A 14,580-nucleotide genomic window follows, 5' to 3' on the forward strand; every position below is an offset into this window, starting at 1 on the left:
AACAGTCATGGTGGAAACATAAGACACTGACTAAAAGTTGTGGTGCTTGTGGTGCTGCCCACTCGTCTCGTCTCCATCGCCAGCAAGTTGTCACTCACTCACTGCCATCGGTCAACTCCAACGCATAGTCACCCGACGGGACAGAATAGCACTGCCCCCTTGGCATTTCCGAGACTGAATCTTTACAGGAGTAGAAAGCCTCATATTTTCTTCCTCAGAGAGGCTGGTGAGCTCAAGTCATTCACCTTATGGTTAGCAGCTCAGCCCACTACACCACCAGGGCTTTGCGCTTCGTAAAATGAAGCGACAGAGGAAGACCCTCGACAAGATGGACTGACACAGTGGCGGCAACAGTGGGCTCAACCATCAGGAGACTGTGAGGACGACAGAGGACTGGGCGGTGCTTCGTTCTGTGGTACAAGGGTCACTCTGAATTGGAACAGGCTCAGCAGCACCTGACCACGTTTTCAGTCTCCTAACCATTCAAGGGCAATTTGAAACGCTCATAAGGTAAAGCAACAAGTGTCTGGTTGGAAGTTGTCTAGCACAGTAAGGACTCAATAAACGTTATTAAGTGTTAGGACTGTTACATACCCCAAAGGTGACTCCCTGCCCTGGGTACACATTCATGACTACATATCAGCAGTATCTGGCCCCAGAGAAAGGAGTAGTGACTGGAATCTGGACATAGGCATTGGCGTGTGTGCATGTGAAGACAGCACCTGAATCCGGATCCCAGGACGGTCAGTCTGGTGCCCCCTGCTGTACTGCCTCTCTTGGGAGCGATTCCGATGATGATTGGAGTCTGCGACACATTGTACACAAATGGAGTCATAGACAGTGAAATCTCCTTCCCGTTGGCCACACTCACTTCACAGGCTTGCTCAAGGACCCTTGCTAGGAAAAGAGGATCAAATGGAATAGTTTTTCAATCTGATGGTGACGTCCACGTTCATCTCCATCATCACGAAACTTTTCAATCACACCTCCCTTTTCCGTCAATCACTGGCCCCGGGAAACAGACTATATTTGAAGTAACAGATCTCTGGCAATAGCTGAAAACATCACAAAGTTCTTTGCATTATCAGAGCGTTAAAATCTCAGCCTCTCACTTGGAATCCATTATGGCAGATAATCTACAAATCTGCTTGTTTAGTTTTCCAAGCGGAGGGGATAGAGTGTAGGAAATTAGAACAGGAAGAAATGTTAGAGGTAAACACACTGATGGCAGCCAGGAGTGACAGCTGGAAGCCAGGTAACACACACACACACACACACACACACACACACACACACACACACACACACTACAGAAATAGGTGCAAAATCTTAAAAACAAGAAACACAGCCCGCGTTAAAAAGACAACCTAAAAAAAGTCCACAAATGCTGACATAACTCTTGCATGTTCAGTCAGAATACAAAATCTGGTGTTCAAATGGAAAAAGGAAGCCCAATCATAAAGAGGTTACATTTTACTCAAAATGTGTGTTTAAAAAGTCAAGGAAAAGAGTAAAATTATTTAGAAAAGTTTCATAAAATCTTACTAACGTTTTGAAAATGTTTGCACATAAAACATATCTTTCATTTACCTAGCATATTTACTTTGAATGAAAACCATCCTGAGAGTATGTTTTAGACAATAATTCAAACATATCAAATATGCAGAATACCAAATGTTTGAATTTCATGACAGCTCACTGACTTAAAGGTTCATTATAGCTCTACTAAGGAGCCCTACTAGCCCTGAGTGTTAAGCATTCGGCTGCTTATCACAAGATTGGTGTATTGGAGTGGGAAAGACAAGTACAGCAGAGTTAAAGGTAAAGAGACACAGGATGTGGCAAAACTGAGTTTTATAAACTTTTCAAAGCCAATGCTCTTAGCCACTAAATAAAAATAAATGCACAAATGAAACAATAATAGTAAATCATGTTATATGTACCAGATATGATCCCATCCACCTTAAATACATTAATTTACTAAACCCTGCAAAAATACCATAAAGCAGGCTACAATGATGTGAAAGGTTTAGTGTGCCAACTAGGCCAATAGGAACATGTGGGCAGAGTTTAATCAGGTTGCAGCTTGATTAGAGGGCAACTAAGATAAATACGGGTGACATCCCATCTCTCCCTGGTGAATGGACTAGTGTGCTACTGCTACACTACCTGTAGGCCAAGCCAACCTGTTGATCTTGTTGCTAGAGCTTGAGGCTCCTTAGAGACCTGCTTTGACATGCTGCTGGCATGCACATTGCTTGAGCTTGAGGTGGGTTGATCGCTTGAGTTTGAGATCCCATGGGGCCAGCTTCAATAAGCTCCCATGCTACTGACTGTTGGGGACCCAGTAGGCAGAATCTGCCAGTCTTGCCTGAAGGAAGACTCCAGCTGTCTGCTTCCTTGACCTTGGACCTGCAGGCCGTGTGAGTTGTAGGTCTTTCAGTATATTAACTGTTCCACGAAAGTGAGTTGAACTGAGACCTCTGTACTGCTGTGTGGACTAATTAGCTGTTATATTCCTTCTTGCTGTATAAACCTATCCATATATATATATATATAAAATCATAAATGTCCTGGTTTTGTTTCACTAGAGGACACTGCCTAACACACATGATTATCTTCATTTTTACAGGTAAGGAAATTGAAGTACCAACTAAAAACCCAAACCACTGCCATTCAGTCTATTCCAATTCATAATGACCCTCGAGGACAGAGTAGAACTGCTCCATGGGGTTTCTAAGACGTACATCTCTATACAAGCAGACTCCTTCATCATTCTCCTATGTAGTGGCTAGTAGGCTCAACCCCCACCACCAACCTTTTGGTTATCAGAGCAGCATATAACTCTTTGCACCACTAAACAAATATCCAAATCAAACCTACCTCAATTGGGTCAATATAGGGCTTCTAAGACTGTAAATCTTTACAGGAGCAGCCAACTTCCTCTTTCTCCCTAATCCACAGTGCTACCAAGGTTTTTTAATTGAATAATTTTTAAAAACCCACAAAAAAACGCCTACCAACAATAACAACAACTGCCCTTGAGTCAATGCTGACTCATACAGACCTTATAGAACAGGGTAGAGTTGCCCCTGGGGGTTTCTGAGACTGTAACTCTTTGTGGATGTAGAGAGCCTCATCTTTCACTCACAGAGAAGGTGATAGTTTTGAACTGCTGACCTTGTGGTTAGCAACCCAATAAGTAACTCACTGCACCACCGGTGCTCTTCCTATTGAAGCATAGAGAAGTTGAACTACCCAGTAATAAAAAGCTCGGTTTTGAAACTTGGCAATATGCTACCAGGATCCACACTGTTAGCCATTAATGCTATTCAATCTGTAAGGAAAAGCTAGTATTATTGGCAAGATAAAAACATGCTATCCATTAGCCATGCAATAAACTAAGAGTCATCAGTTTATGTGATAAACTGAAAAGTGAAATCATAAGCAATTCAATCGAACCTAAATTTTATGACTCTTGAAGGACAAACCTAGAAACCAATGTTCTTAAGAAAGTACTTAAAATCAGGACAAAGTGACTCAGTTGTTCCAAAGAAGCTTGAAAAAACAAATCTAGATTTTGATCTTTATAAAATTAGTCTTTTCTCACAGACCAAGTATCTTCTCTGAACACTTACCATGATTAGGTGGAATTTTGCACAATAAGGTTGTGTAATTAGATTTAAGCCTGTCAGCTGCACATTCTGTGTCACAGAGGAATATAGCCGAATCTTGCGGATTAAACCCAGTGCCTGTTATTGTCATAGTTTGACCTCCACCAAAGCTCCCTAGTAAATACAAATAAAGGAGAAAACAAAGTAATTACATAAAATAGTCTCTGTGTGCATATTTTCTTAACCTTATTTTAAAATTCAGAATGGAAATTACATTAAAAATTTAGAATTAAAAGTTAGAATACTATATATGAAATAATTATAAAGCTGAATTATGATATATCATGTACTACATATATAGTTTTTATAGAATAGAATCTCTTGGTTGAACTATTTTAAAACTGACTATTATGAATGTCACATTTGTTTATCTAAGTTACATTTAGAATTCAAATTTCATTTAAGGAGATGCCACAAAGAATTTCAGAACAGTCAAATATAAAAGAAAGATTTCATTAAATAAGTGACACACTAGTTATACTTTTCTAAGGTTTTTAACCAGAAGTAATTACATAACACTTATGTCTAAATGTAATTTTTAGGATGCTTCATACAGAACCTAGTTAGGTAGGACTAAATTTCGAAAAATATAGAGCACTAAAAGACATATGATGCTAAACAAATACTTCACTTATGACACTAAACTAATATGTATGACACTGAACTTCAATTCTTTAATATGAGTGAATGATACTCTTGCATACTTATTTACTTGTACATGATAAAAACTATTGTTAAATGTGTTCTGTGTTAACAGTATTTGAAGAACTTTTTTTCCCTTCTAAATAAGGCAAAAGATTTACAGGCTCTTGACATTCGTGACTACCTTGGCTTGGATGAATATTTTGGATAGTAAGTGGGTACTCAAAGACAATCGTGGACACAGCAAAGCCTTTTGTCTTATGGTGCATTGAAACAGGAAAAGTGCCCCCTGCGTGCTCGCCCACAATGCACTGCAACACACTATCATTGACCATGGTTATATGGCACTGAAGGTTACTGATCATCACGGACACTTCCAGGGTGTCAATACCAAAATTAAATCCAGTGATTTGAACTTCTGTCCCTGGTGGACCTAAACGAAAAATAAATAAACAAGAATATAACTATATCTAAACCCTTATACTTACACATACATTTAAAGATGCATTTACTTTATAAATCAAACAATATCTAGTGTGTTAAAGTAAATACATATTAACAATACATGCATGTAACAGTCTCATATATTAGCTAGAAGTAAATTTATCTCAGAGCTTATTATTCTTTTGTCTTTCTTCCGCTCTATGGGTTGTAAATGATTAACTCAAGATAGTAGTATACAGAGGCGGGAAAAGGAAGATCTGAAGTTAAGTATAAATGTCTGAGCTGGGTGTGTGTGTGTAAGGAGTTATTTTAGAGGTTAAGGATTACTATTTAAAATTTACTTTGATACTTTATTGATGTTGCAGCTCATTCAAGGACAGACTTCATACATATATCTTAATTCATTATACTGTGGTTGCCTTTCAAGGATTTATTACTTCAGATTTCAACACCATGAAGAGGGCCAGAAACAGAATAACAGAGTGCAATGGTCCAAGGAATATCGTAATATTCAGAGCTGAGGAAATGAGTCATGATTATAGAAGTGAGTATATCTTATTTTACAATTTTTTTTCATTATCTCCATGAAATATTCTAATTATAAAATTAATACAAATAATTTCAAATATATGTGAGTTTTGATGAATGTTTCTTGTTTTGTATCAACATTATTTGACATAAATTATCAATTCAATTCATACAATTCATGTATTTCTCCTCATTTTGAATTTTAAGTCAAGTCATTGCAAAGTTGGGTCCTGAATAGAAATGGGGAATTTGAATAAAGTTTTTACCCAAGGAAAGCGCAAAAATAAGCATAAAACTGAAACTATGCAGAACTTGAATCACATAAATTAATTGGGTTAAATAGGTGGTCAAAAACATATTAATAATTATGAACAAATATTCCAATGCAATACTACCAAATACTACTGACACTAGGTTACCAAAGCAACACAGAGATTTGGTTGTGAAATACCTCTGCTTGGGACAATTCCCCTAAGAAATGGAGTGTCCTCTATGGCGTATGTGAATGGCAGTGGAGGGTAAGCGACTGCATTCACAAAGATCTTTACATCCACCATCGCAGCTTTCCCTGGTGGGGTGCGGCAGTGAACTTCACTGGAGTGGACGGAAATCACGTCGCAAGGGTTCTCTCCAACAATGACAGAGGTTTTGCCTGGGTAGAAGCCATTTCCGGTGATCACCAAGATAGTTCCACCCCCAGTGCTTCCAGAAGTGGGTGTGACAGTGGCTGCCGCAGGGCTGCTGACCGTGCAGTTTCCCAGCGCCAACCCCTTTGTGCCCACCACCACACGGAGCGAATGAAGCCCCGCTGGGAGGGGAGTCACAAGAGCAGTGATGGCGCTTTCGTTTACATCTATTGCTGGGAACCGTTGACCTCCAATAAAAACAGCAATGTCCTCCAAGACAGTCCCAAAGCCTTCTCCTTCGATCAGAACTTGGGCAGATCGGTTGATACTGTTTGGGGTGATACTTGTGATGACAGGTGTAAGGCCGTCTAAATAGGAAAAGCTGCAGTCCCCTTCGCACCGGGCTGGCACTCCGTGTATTAGAAGACTGACATCCACCAGCTCTTGAGAGGCAGCTGGTGTTTCACACTCGATGGCTGTGTAGTTCACGGACAGAACTTTACAGGAGAAAGGCCCCAGGAGGACATCCACATCAGCAGCAGAAACTGCAAATCCAGAGCCCTTTATGGTCACTCTCGTCATTCCTGTAGTTGATCCTGCAGGTGGCAATACCGTGTCAATGTTGGGTAGAAGCACAAACCGCCTGTCAATGTCATTGGCCTGTGTGTTGATAGCAGTGCCCAGGTTGTGGACAGTTAATGTGACGATTTCCCTGGTACCAACATCCATTGTGTTTTGAGGGTCAATATGACACATAATAGAATTTTCATTGCTTTCATCTACAACACAAGGGTAGCTACCAATTATAACCTAGAAGTGGAATAAATAGGAAATAAATCAATTTGATGCATCACCTTCGTGTGAACTTAAATTTTACATTAGCAATAAGCAACATTCAAAAAACCTGATCATGTAAAACTTTATTGTTAAAATTAAGACATTTCATTCTTAAGTGCTTGATTATTATTTTAACACAGGGCCGGGGAAGTTCAGTGTCAAAGGCCATGGTCTTGGGGGTTCCACCAATCTCTATCCGACCAGTAAGCCTGTTCTTTTTTATGATTTTTTAATTGTACTCCACATCCCCCTCACTCCCCCCCCCCCACTCTATACAGGAACTTCAGATGTGACTCTTTTCAGAGAAGTTGGTCATTTGAGCTAGGCACCATCTAGCTCTTCAGGCCTGAGGACCATGAAGACTGATGTTTGCAGGGCCCATTCGTCCATTGGACTAATTGTTTGCCTCTGTTTTTCTATTTGCATCCTTATTCTTTCCTCTGACTGGGGAGAGACCAATGGTTCTACTTGAGATGGCTGCCCACAAACTTTTAAAATCCCAATTGCTACTCGCCAAAAGGATGTGGAACACTTTCTCTCTGAGCTATGTCAGTTGACGTTGGTGTCCCACAAATCCACAGATCTCCCAGACCCAGCGACTCATTCCCTCAAAATGTTTGGTTATGACTAAGAAGTCTTCAGAGCTTTGCTCTTTGTACGCTCCACCACATTCATGGATATATTGACCATACGGATAGATAAAACACATTACCATCGACTCATAGAGACTCTACAGGATAGGGTAGAACTTTGCCTTTGGATTTCTGAGACCTTGTGGTTAGCAGTTCGGTTCATAATCCACGATGCCATCAGGATTTCTTCAAATCACACAACTCAAACTAACTGCCATCAAGTCAATTCTATCGGACAGAGTGACACTCTCCCTGTGAATTTCTGGAATGGTAAGTCTTTACAGGAGTAGAAAGCCTCATCTTTCTTCCAAGGGGCAGTTGGTGGCTTCAACTTGCTGACCTTACAATTAACAGCCCAACTTGTAACCACCATAGCACCAGGGCTCCTTAGCAGGTATACATATGCGTACACAAATAGTCTCTGCAAAACACATCTATTTTCAAGGGTACACTTCCACACCCCTTCAGCCTGCATGCAGGAATAAAGGAGGAGTGGGAACAGAAAAGGAGGAAGTTGTATGGGGATTGCCAAGCATACACCGACATACAATCTGCACAAATTGTTGAAAGTAAAACCGATAAAGCTTTGGGTAAACCTTCACCTAATTTATAGTAAAGAATTTTTAAAAATTAATTCAGGGTACTGTTTAAAGCGCATCTTGGATTCATATTGAAAACAAATTAAGATTGTCCATGAATATTCACAGTAGCATTACTCATAATAGCCATAATGAATAAACAACCCAAATGACTATGATCTGATAAAGAGATCAACAAAGGAGTATATTCGTAAGTGGAATATTATTTGGACATAAAAGTAAAGTAAATACTGATATAGATACTAGAAGGCGCCTGCCTGGTGCTGTGGGTTAGGCATGGAGCTGCTAACCACAAATCAGTGGTTCAACTCCACGAGCTGCTCCATCGGAGAAAGAGGAGGCTGTCGGCTCCCACATAGATTTACAATCTTGGAAACCCTTTATAAGCTTGCTGTGAGTTAGGAATGATTTCCTGGCAATCAGATTTTTGTTTTGTTTTGTGTTTTACACACATATGAAACCGTAAATGAACATTGAAAACATTCTTTACAAGGCATATGGGAGGATGGGGCATGTTAGCAAAGGGGTACAAGGGCTTCTTTTGACAGCAAGAAAAATGATCTCGAATTGATTGTGGTGATGGATGGACAGCTCTTATGAATGTACTGAAAGCTATTGAATCGCATACTTTAAGTGGGTAACTGTGTGGCATGTGAATTATATATCAATAACTGAAGGCAACCCTCCAGAACAGAGCAGAACTGCTCCATAGGGCTGGGCTGCCAATCCTTCCAGAAAGACACTGCCAATCTTTCTCCCGCTGAACAATGATGGATTCAAACCATCCCCATTTCAATTAGCAGCTGAGCTGTTGAAAACAATGGAATTGTGAGCTTTGGACTAAAACAGCTTCCTGTTATTGAGGATATAGAAGTATATGAAGACCTCCTACATATTCTTACCTTATTAGCACCGGTGACATTACTGAAGCCATGTCCGGTGATGGTTATCAATTCATTTACTGTTCCAGTGGAAGGACTAATGCTGTTTATAGAAGGTGAAAAACAACTTGAAAGCTCAAAGAGCAATTTATTTGAATGTTTAACCTCGGTGTTGTTCAGGCTACCCAGGGGTTCCGTTGCTAGGCAGCCTGCCACAGAGCTTCCCCCATGCACGTACTCAGCTCCTCCTTTAGACAAAAGAATTGCCTGTAAGTCACGGGTGCCTTCTAAAATAAGAGCAGTTTTCAGATTGATTTTCTCATTATTTTGATGCTGGTACCTTAAATTCTATTTTAAAAAATTACATGACAAGATGCGCACTAGACAATACAAAGATCCTAAAGACATGAGCAGAGCTGGTACAGTAAAGAGGGGGTAAGAAATCTAAACCTAATGTTTCAGTTCATTTGTCTCAGGTCCTTGTTTCAGGGGAGCTGGACAAGAATCAATAACATCACCTCACATTTTCACATAGTAACTGTGGGGCATGCTCAGAGGGCCAGAGCTCTCTCAGATGGCATCTCATTGGACATATATAAGGATTCTCAGAGACTGGCAGGATGCCCTTAACATGACCTTTATTTCATAGAAGAAGATCCAACCTCTGAGCAGCCAAGACTTATTCAAGGTCATTTTAAGGGTCATGTGGCCTCCATCCTCTGAACTTCTATTCTAAAGCATCTCCTAAGTCCTGGGTGGACTCAGTATCGGCGCTTCCATCTCTGGCCATCTTACCCGGAGCATATGTGGCTTCAGTGCCACCCACAAACAGGTGCAAGGGAATGTGCCTGGTTTCAGCTGGTGAAACATTAATGACTCCTTGGAGAAAAATAGAGTGATCCTCATCAACATACCCACTGCTATAATAATAAATTCCAGGTGATGCGAATTGGTAAGAAAATGAACCTGTCATAAAATAAGATTGTACATAATAAATACAAGCAATTAATGAGGCTTTGAAAAGCGTGCAAAAAAAATTCTGAAAGGATCATTTAAATGCACGTTTAAATGCTGGGTTTCTTATTTTTCATGAGTGTGATATTTCAGCAGGAAGGAGAAAGGCTATAAAAGAGCTATCTTGGATAATGAAATTATGTTCCAGGAAGACAAGACCCAGCATTAATTTTGTAGAAAATCAGATCAAGACTGGCATAACTTACCAAAATTTAGAGAAAAACTCACATGGGATATGAAGCAAACAATACATAAATTTCAAGTGAGAATTTGATACTGCTATAAAACAATCTGTCTATAAGACACACTGAGGTCTTCGACAGAAGTACTGCTTCTTAAGCTGATTTCAAAGCACAAAAGTTAATGATTTAATATCAAATTGGTAGGATAAAAAACATTTGTATTTATTTTGTTTTTACTTCTTTCCATATTTTTTCTGATTTATTTTTGCAGCATCAATAAAGGTATTTCTAATATCAAAATTCTAATGTGTTTAAATTCCATTGCTAATGATCATTTATAAAGTTTCATTATAGCATTATACATTACATACTCTGCTGTAGGCATATATTACAAACACACTTAAATGATATATACATAAATGTTATTATACACATAGACATATGAGAGAACTTCAAAAACTTTGTGAAATATGGAATTAAAAGATAATAGAATCTTTCCACAAACTTTTTGAAGAGCCCTCATTTATACAATTTATGTGAAATTATTTTGAATCTAAACAAAAAATTTTTTTAATTAGATCTTGGAAAAAGAGATATGATATGAATTTCAACAACATGGAAACATACCAGTTGCAGATTTTTGCTTTCCACTTGTAAATCCTTTGCCATCATAAATTACACGTCCAGGACTGGAGACAGAGAAAACTCTATACCCTATCCCCCGAAGAAACGGATGTGCTTGCCAGTGCCATACCACTGTGTCGCCCATGGATACATTTAACACAGATGGAGACCACGCGTAGCCTGATCCATGCTCTGAAAGCAAGGTTTGAGTCACATTTTTAACAAATGAGAAATGTCTCAGTCATTAACTTGAAAACATATTGTTCTTTTACCAACGTCCGGGAAAACAACTGCTAATTAACTTTATAAAACTTTGCTGTGTGTGCAGTTTTAATACTTAGCAATAAAAGAATAAAAAATAAGATAATGGGACCCTTTAAACATATAACATAAATTTTTGAGAGCTGATGTTTGGATTTCTTCCCGTACAGGCATGCAAAATCTAGATACTTTCAATTTAACGTTCACTCAGAAGCACCCTGACTGCTAAGCAACTACAGACTACACTAGTACACTAAGTCCAATGACCATTCCTGAACTTGGAAAGCGCATCTAGCCTTCCACAGAGTCACTCTCCGTGTGATCACCTATGTAAAAACTATGGGAAACAGAAGGATTTCTCCCAAGTTGTCTTCCCCAAATATATGCCAAACTTAGCTGCTTGTGAATGACTGTACACTTGGAGGTCATCAAGAGTAGCCATCTAGAGCAAGCAGACACCACTGTTTGTCCCACAACAAGTAGGGCCCACTCTCTTCTGATAAGGATAGTAGTTGTCTGTTTCCTTGTAGGAGACACCAGAGCGGTCAAACCCGCCCAAGGATGACCAAGGTTAGGCTGCCATCATGAATATAGGGTCCGCCCATCTTGTCACATGTATACCCCTAGACCTTGCCATTCCTATGGGCACAGCCCTAGCTCATCCCTTCCTATTACACTTAATGCCTATCATCGATCCCCTTCCTACAATGTGTATACCTATTGTACTGCCCCTTCCTGTGACATGTGGTTACCTGTAATCATGTCCCCCTTATGCGATATAACCCTTGGTTAGCAATAAAGTGGAGGCTCTCCTGGGTCCTCAGTCCCCGGGGCTCTTTCCTGCTCTCGTGGCCGGGTTCCCCCCACGAGGACCACCAAGCGGGGCTGAGGTGAGCATGCTACTATGAAATGTGTCTGACTCCACTATTCCAATCTCTCCTCTACCTCTCATGCTCTCTATGACTTTACTATAATCTTTACTTATTATCGCTGTACAATTGCGCCTACTGGACCTGTGATGATTTGTGGGGGACCCTCTCCTTCTCCCCACAAAAAAAACAAAATACCCTTGACCCATGGTGTAAAAAAAAGAAATGCATATTCTTCAAACAATTGACTTTGAAGAGCAAGATACAAAAAATCACCTCCTTATGTAAAACATAAATATGAAGTGATACCTGAATCTTCTCCATTGTTAGTGACCCTGAACACATTCATTGTTGAATGAAGAACACATTTTATGACATTGTCTGAAGATGAGATCACATTGCAAGGAAAGGCACCTAGAAAGAATAAAGATTAAAATAATATTTCCTGAAACATTTTCATGTTTATACAATGAGTCATTAAGTTGGTGATTAATAAACCCAAGTCTAGAGACAATTTCTGTCTTTTCTAATTTGTCTGATAATAATTATACTTAAGTATTGTTTATTTTCAGAATAGAAATGACCCTCTTTCTCCCTCCCAGGTGTTCAATAAACATACATTGAAAGAAAAATAAAGTTTCTATGACAGACAGTATTTGTATAATCTCCCACAATGCACCTTATCTGAGCCAAGCAAAATGATAGCACAGCTTTTCAGTGAGAATGAAACTCTTACCTAAATGCACAGTGTTCTCAGCTGATGTTGTGCTGAATCCAAAACCCGTTACAGTGATTTCAGTTCCACCATATAAGGACCCTCTCCGTGGAGACATGTTGGTCACTTCCAAAATATACTGTATAGAGGCTTGTAACTTATCTCTGAAAGAGAGTTGGGGCGTGGGGAAGAGAGGCTGTTTCATTGCACTTTCGAAAGGTTCATATTGTTCAAGTCTTAGAAGGATACACATTCTTTAGGAGGAGGCAGTAATGGAATATTTAATCAGACATTAATTTTTTAAACTAGATAATCAGATAATTATCATGGCCCCTATTTCATTTAATGGTTTATGTATCACTGCTTTTCCCTAACTATGAAATTTCAACTTCCAAAAATCCCCAGGCAGAAGAATTTGAAATGGAAGATTTAAAAATATTATGAGAAAATATGCTTATGAGAACTGAGTTTATAAAAATACATGAAATCCTTTCAAATATTTTATATATTCATTAGAGTAGAACATAAAGACAGCACTATTAAAAAACAAGAGCAATGTAATTCCACACATTTATAAAAGTAATAAAAGATCCTATGCAATTAATCTATGATGCTTATCTTTATTGGACACTTACTCAGACTCCCGTCCCACTATTTCAGTAAGATAGTTTTTAATGTATTTGCTTTGTTATTGACAGTACACCTTCTCGGAAGCATTTCTCCCAGATGCCACCAAGAATAGAGAGCAATAGAGCAACTCAAATGAGGCTTTCTATGAACATTTATTTAATTCCCCAGTACAATGGGATTTATATCTCTCTAATCTCCACCCAAATGTATATATAAATAGTACTTTTATTGAGGGGTCTTACATCTCTATCACAATCCATACATTCCTCCAATGTGTCAAGCACATTTGCACAAATGCCGCCATATGCTTAATGGTGCTCAGGATCAGCCTGACCATTTTCCTCACTCCACAGAACAGAGAATACCTGTTTGGTCCCACCTCAGCTCCCCCTCTGAAGGTAAGAGAGGCCACCGTTCTGAGGTTTGTGTGTACTGCTGCTCGTCCTTCTTCACTGTTCATACGGTTTCAGGACCATAGCTCTCCTGATTCAGGAATATCAGCTTGGCTTGCATTTTTAATGCCTAAATCTACTTCCGTTTTAAAAATTCCAATCAGTAACTTTCTCATTTGAGAACTAAAATTTCATCAGTTAAGGAACAAGTGCTGGGAAGAAAATACTCTACAGGTTTAGGTTTCTATTATATAGTCTCACATCATCTGGTACCCCTTAATTTATAGTATTTCTCACTTTTACAGCTAAAATATTGCTTGTCTTTTGTTTAAAGTTTGTCTCCCCACCCAAGTTGTGAACACAGGTAGAGCAAAGGCAGTACCCTTCTTGTTCACCACTGTGCATTAGTCCGGAGCAAGTGCCTGCCCCAGAGTATCTGCTTGATAACTATTTTCTTTTCTTGGTTTTTAAATCATTTTATTAGGGGCCCATACAATTCTTATCACAATCCATACATACATCAATTGTGTAAAGCACATTTTTACATTCATTGCCCTCATCATTCTCAAAACATTTGCTCTCCACCTAAGCCCCTGGCATCAACTCCTCATTTTTCCCCTCCCTCCCTGTTCCCCCCTCCCTCATGAACCCTTGATAATTTATAAATTATTATTTTGTCATATCTTACACTGTCCGATGTCTTCCTTTACCCACTTCTCTGTTGTCTGTCCCCCAGGGAGGAGGTCACATATAGATCCTTGTAATCGGTTCCCACTTTCCAACCCACCCTCACCCTACCCCCCCAGTATCACCACTCACACCACTGGCCCTGAAGGGATCATCTGCCCTAGATCCCCTGTGTTTCCAGTTCCTATCTGTACCAGTGTATATCCTCTGGTCTAGCCAGATTTGTAAGGTAGAAGTGCGGTAGGAAGAAGCATTTAGGAACTAGAGGAAAGTTGTATGTTTCATCGTTGCTACATTGCACACTGACTGGCTCGTCTCCTCCCTGCGATCCTTCTGTAAGGGG

The 14,580-nt window shown here is 39.5% G+C and overlaps 1 protein-coding gene across 1 annotated transcript in view; it reads right to left on the minus strand.

Annotated features, from left to right (window-relative positions):
- PKHD1L1 (PKHD1 like 1) overlaps nucleotides 1-14,580 on the minus strand; it is a 182,255-nt gene that overhangs the window by 92,683 nt on the left and 74,992 nt on the right. The window contains 9 exon segments of the mRNA XM_045287100.1: nucleotides 723-897; nucleotides 3,639-3,788; nucleotides 4,501-4,749; nucleotides 5,740-6,724; nucleotides 8,885-9,111; nucleotides 9,659-9,829; nucleotides 10,687-10,875; nucleotides 12,123-12,227; nucleotides 12,550-12,692. Of these exon segments, the coding sequence (XP_045143035.1) occupies nucleotides 723-897; nucleotides 3,639-3,788; nucleotides 4,501-4,749; nucleotides 5,740-6,724; nucleotides 8,885-9,111; nucleotides 9,659-9,829; nucleotides 10,687-10,875; nucleotides 12,123-12,227; nucleotides 12,550-12,692 (2,394 nt within the window).

This window comes from Echinops telfairi, unplaced genomic scaffold (genome assembly GCF_000313985.2).
Source record: "Echinops telfairi isolate 266 unplaced genomic scaffold, ASM31398v2 ScPeMD7_1;HRSCAF=3_0, whole genome shotgun sequence".
In the NCBI taxonomy this organism is placed as follows: Eukaryota; Metazoa; Chordata; class Mammalia; order Afrosoricida; family Tenrecidae; genus Echinops; species Echinops telfairi.